This window comes from Grammomys surdaster, unplaced genomic scaffold, assembly GCF_004785775.1.
Source record: "Grammomys surdaster isolate TR1022 unplaced genomic scaffold, NIH_TR_1.0 130, whole genome shotgun sequence".
In the NCBI taxonomy this organism is placed as follows: Eukaryota; Metazoa; Chordata; class Mammalia; order Rodentia; family Muridae; genus Grammomys; species Grammomys surdaster.
Window position 1 is genome coordinate 22,728,358 of NW_021604588.1, and position 5,412 is coordinate 22,733,769.

The following is a 5,412-nucleotide window of genomic DNA, read 5'->3' on the forward strand; positions in this document are numbered from 1 at the left end:
GTAAGACAAATAAATCCTTTCCTTCCCAACTTCCTTTTGGCCATGGTGTTTCATCACAGAAATAGAAACCTCGAGTCAGATACCTGGTGTTGACTTCTGACCCCTTGCCTATACACACACACACACACACACACACACACACACACGTGGACAAACGAGCACACACACATTCAAAATGACACTAAAATGGCAAAACTTACTTTTACTCTAGTTAAAAAAAAGATGAGATATTTCTTTTATGATTTTGACCCATATTCTACTCCTCTACTTGAGCCAATGAAATATGAACTACAACAGAAGCCAGTCCCCACCACCAGAACTTCACCTACGTACATACCTTTGCATGAAAGACCATGGCCATTATCCCGTTCATTTCTAAAATAATTTGTGTTCAATACGAGTGGTGTGTTTACACTAAGTACATGCTCCAATCAAACATGCATAAAGAGAAATGACAGCTGTGGAGGTTGCCATGGCAACCGGTTGCTTATGTTACTGTCCTTTGGGGCAAGGCCTTCACCTTAGCTGTGCTGTCCTGCTTCCGTGTCACAGGGCACTTCTGAAAGGAAGTTCGGATTGCTCACAGACTTCCTACTGAAACACACAGGAAGCGCTTCTGTGTCTCACCTGCGTGAGTTCCTGTCCAGGCCAGGGGGCGGTGAGCCAAAGCCAGTTCCAGGGACTGACATCATCTGGACTGAGAGCTGATCTTGGTGACCTGCTACATCCCAACCTGGTGTTGTCACAGCCCTTCTGCTGTGTTTCAGGTTATAGGGGGACCAAACAGGGAAAGGGGAGTCAAATGACGGAAGAAGGGGAAAGCGTGCATACTTCCTGTGTTTCAGTAAGCATCTCTGTGTCTGCTTATCTTGATGGGAGACCTGGCAGTCCACAGACAGGTGTCGAGATGCTCTTGGGGCCAGGGTGGCCTCTCACACAGACTCACAAGCACACAGATTAGAACAGAAAAACTCAGGAGCTGGAGCAACGCCCAATGGGACAGCACTTGCCTAGCATGCAGGCCCAAGGTTCTGAGTCTAATCTCTGATACAGCAAACACAAACAAAACCCATCGACAACTGTGAAAGAGCAGAAATGTCAGGAACTGCTGGTGGCCTCTCACTCATAAGCAGTAACTCTGTAATCTGTCAATGAAGTTTGACAAACATATACTACCACTTGTAAAGCACCTGTAATTTTTGGCAAACAACTTGGTGGCAGCCGCCCTACCTCAGCAAGATGAAGGGGTGGCGTCGGCAAACACTGGAGACAGGTGAATGCCTGGTTCTTTTCCAGAAGAGCAGGAGTTCAGCTCTGTGACTCATCAGACAGGAGACAGGACATCACTCAGCATAGATGATAGAGCGTGGCTCCCGGGACACCAGCCCAAAGGAAAACGGAACACAAGAAGACACCGCAGGAGAACCTGTTCACTTCTCACAAGAGAAAGAACAGAAAAAAAGACCCTTCAAAGTGAACCTTCAGAACTTAAGCTAGTAAATGAGGAAGCCGTACAAGGTTTACCCACATTTATTTGACACCATGATTTCTTAGTCTTGTTAACCTGGCAGTTTGGGGGAAATAAATACCCCTTCCCTTTCTCATTGCACGTGTGTTAACAGAAGTAGGAAAGGCAGAGTCCAAGAAGAAGAGGATGCAGGAAGTGGAGCAGGGGAGAGAGGAGCTGGGGGACAGGCTTGTTCCCACGAGCCCCTCTGAGTTAGCAGCATCCACCAGCAGGTTCAAAGCTGGCAGAGTGTTTTTCTCAGGGATAATTGGCCTGCTAAGCACTGGACACTCAGCCTTGTTTTGCCAGCCCACTGGTGACACTGTTCACAGACACATTTAGTGTGTTACTCAGCAAACACTGACTATGTTGTGTAAACCAGTCTTGTTTAGCAGAAGCACCATTAGCTGCCACCAAAGGTCCTTGACTCACGTCAATCTTCCTTCTGCACTTCCAGCCTCCTGGCAGAGGAGGTACACTGAATAAGTTACGTCTCATCTCGGGAAGGTGTGTACATAGTAGCTGCTGGCAAGGCTAGTTAGTCTCTTGTCCAGACAGCAAGTGTAAGCAAATCTGTTAGCCTCCTGCCCCATCACTTCCTCTAAGGTCCTTGTCACAAGGTGTTGGCACACTAGCTGCAGGGCACCTGAAGCCCAGCCACTCCTGGAGCTCTGTCACAAGGGGATCTGCCTTGTAAGGACACTCCTCGTGGTTTTCATCTTGTCAGTTCTGCCCAATCCACGGGGGTGAAGAACGGGTGAGATTTGATATCTTCAACGCCAGCCACTCCGGCACCCAGACGCTCCATAGGGTTGAACTGCAGGAGCTGAAACAGAAGAGTCTGTGAGTGACAGTCACAGTGGCAATGAGAGAAGATGGGGCCTGCAGAAGGGGACCACGTGATAAAGGGGCCGTCCACAGCCCACCAGCTGTCTGCTGTGGGCTGGTGGAGCATCCTGAGTGACAAGCTCTTTCAGGTCTGCAAGCATAGCCATGGGTAGTTCACTAACTTTCCCTCATCCTCAAACAGGGTAATGTGAGCAAAAGAGACAGCTACTTTCTTCATGACTCAGAAGTCTGGAGTCCCACAAAATCTTTCAGTTCCTTAACTACAACACATTAGGACTGCATGTGCTCTAATCTGAACAAGCAAGTCTCTGTCCTCCAAACCACTTTCTCTGCAATGGACAATGCGTTTCATGAGGTCATTGGATCCAGCGAATGGCACTGTTTCAGAATTAGGAATTATGTATAAAATAAGCAAATAGTGTCATAGGCAATCAGACCTTTAGTAATGAAAGCCAGAGGCAATTGTGTATAAGCATACAAAGGCCCCGGGCATGCCAGAGAGTGCTTGAGACATTCCTACATTCTCAAATTGTATATCAATAGCTATACTAAGGGACAATTTATATACTATATAAACATCTACTGCAAGTTACAAGTGAGCAGTCTGTGATCAATTTAGACTCATGTCAGATCCAGTCAAGTTCTAGACCCCTCTGAAGAGCCTCACAGTCTGCTCTGTGACATTGTGTTACCCTTACTACCTTGGCCCAAGGCAGCCTCTGACTATGAATCTGTCCTTTCAGGCCGTTCTGCTGGGTACGGTACTAAGTAAGCCTTTGCACTGAGCACAGTGCCTGGGGATTCAACCATCTGGAGGTAGGCACTGGCCTTCGTTCTGATCAATATCCCATAATGACTCTACTGCGTGCTATTAATCTATTCCCTCACTAGCAGGCCTTCACGTTTCCAGTTCTGGCCCATAATGAATGACGTGCTGTTAGGAGTCACACGTGTCTTCAGTTGAGTTCAATCCTAGATCAGAACTGCTGGGCTGCTGGGCCACAGAGCAGGTTTGTTTTTAACTTACTGAGAAACCACCAAACTTTCCCTACATGGCTATCCCTGTCTACACTCCCATCAGCAGGGAGCAGGGGCTCGGGGTTCTCTACCTCAGCTCTAGAGGGTACGTGGCATTCTGTGGTGGCTTTAGTCACACTCCCAGGTGACTGATGACACTGGGCATGCTTGTACGCCCTGGCAGTCACTCACACAGTCTCTGCTCAAACAGCTCACGGTCCTCCCATTCCCAAACCAAGCTGTCTGTCTGTCTTGCTAGGGGATGAGTGTTTATTCCTTCTGAACACAAGTACAGACAAGCAGTTGGCAAACAGCATCTTGTTCTCACTTTCTTCCCATCTTTGAAGCGCTCATGTTTTTAATTTTAATGAAGTCTACTTTATCAATGGTCCTTTTATGGATCATGCTTTTGGTGTTAAATCTAATTGGCTCCACGTAGCCCAAGGCCATGGGTGTTTTCTCATGTTTTCTTTTATGGGTTTTACAGTTTTAGCTCTTCCCTAAGGTCTGAGAGCTATTTTGAGTTAATTTTTGCATATGGTATGAAGCAAGGGCCTGGCTCACCATGGTTTGGCAGGTGACTGCTTACTGATTCCCAAGCACTGTAGAAGGCACACTGCTGCCTTGATGATCGTGGCACCAGGTTAGCTAGCGCAAAACTGTAGATGGCCGAGGCACCTCTGCCTCTTTGTGAACACCATAGTGGGAGTTTCCGTTCTGTGATGACTCCTTTTATGTTCTTTTGTTTTTCTCTCTCTGGTTGCTGTTTTTTCAGTTGGCTTTGAGTTTACTTTATTTGGATAGTTCCTTTCTGTATGTATTAATTTTTTTTTTTAAGTAAAGACTTATTCTAGAGCTCTGACTGGCCTTGAACTCCTGCCTCAGCTTGCTAAGTGCTGGTATCATGGGTGTGCACCCCATGCCCAGTTCTTTTTGGTGTCTTAGGATGCAAGCTTAGACTGTGCTAACCGATGCAGCTCACTCCATGAGCCCCAGGCCCTGTTTCCACTTCCATTCTGTCACTGCTGTATTGCACTTTTCCTTATGATTTCTTCTTTCACCCCAAGTTATACAGAAGTAAGCATGTTGTTTAATTCCCAAATACCTGTAGATTTAGCCTACTGTTTCAGGGCTGGGGGGGGGGGCTTTTTGTTTTGCATTGTATTTTGAGACAGGATCTCCTGCATCCCAGACTGGCCTAGAACTTGCCTGTGAAGCCAAAGACGTCCTTCAGGTATATCTGAACACAGCACATGGTTACCCAGGAGGAGCTGCCAGTGCCTGAGGTGACCGTGCACACTCCACAGTCACTGTAGAGCCTTCCACCTGTGTCCTCTGGAGCTGTGTTTTCTCTAACTACCAAGGTAGGGAGGACTCCATTTGTTTTGTTGAATTGTTTTTCCTTTCAATTCTGCCGTTTTATGTACTTTGGGGGTATTATTCATTACCCTTTCCTGTGTTGTCCTCTTATCCTTCTGAGGAGCCGTCAGCCCAAGCCACAATGCCCTCCAGGCTGATTCTCCCATGGCCCCAGCCCTTAGGGTGACTGCATGCTTTACCTTTCCCTTAACCTCCTAGTATCTAAACTCAAAGTTGTTCCGTGGACTTTTCCCAGGCACTTTCATGACCTTTTCTACAGTGTATGCAGATATTCACTTAGCATGTTCCCAGGGTTCTTTTTGTAGTTACTGTAAAAACTATACAACTTAATTTATCGCAATCTACTTCAGAATAGTTCTAACGAAGTAATAGGCAAGAATCTTCTCCACCATGGTCCAAGTCTGTCCCTCTACATTTGCTGGGTACAGTCACCCTTTGGTATCTATGGGGTCCTGGTTGTAGAGCCTGCATGAACATCAAGGCCCATGGATGCTCAAGTCCCTGACGGTGTGTGAACAGCTGTATCAGCATCTCCTCTCGTTCACTCACATCATCTCTGATGACTTTAACTCACAACACAGTCTAGCCAGTATGCACAAAGCCCCTGCACGTCACTGCACAGAGGGAGGTGACAGGAAAACCACCACTGCACAGAGGGA

At 47.0% G+C, this 5,412-nt stretch overlaps 1 protein-coding gene across 2 annotated transcripts in view; it reads right to left on the minus strand.

Annotated features, from left to right (window-relative positions):
- Positions 1-1,514: 1,514 nt before the first annotated feature.
- Positions 1,515-5,412, minus strand: part of Rps6kc1 (ribosomal protein S6 kinase C1) — a 138,111-nt gene continuing 134,213 nt past the window's right edge. For both annotated transcript variants that reach the window (XM_028761156.1, XM_028761159.1), the window contains one exon: positions 1,515-2,333. In XM_028761156.1, the coding sequence (XP_028616989.1) occupies positions 2,223-2,333 (111 nt within the window). In that variant the 3' untranslated portion in view covers positions 1,515-2,222. The remainder of the gene's footprint in view (positions 2,334-5,412) is intronic.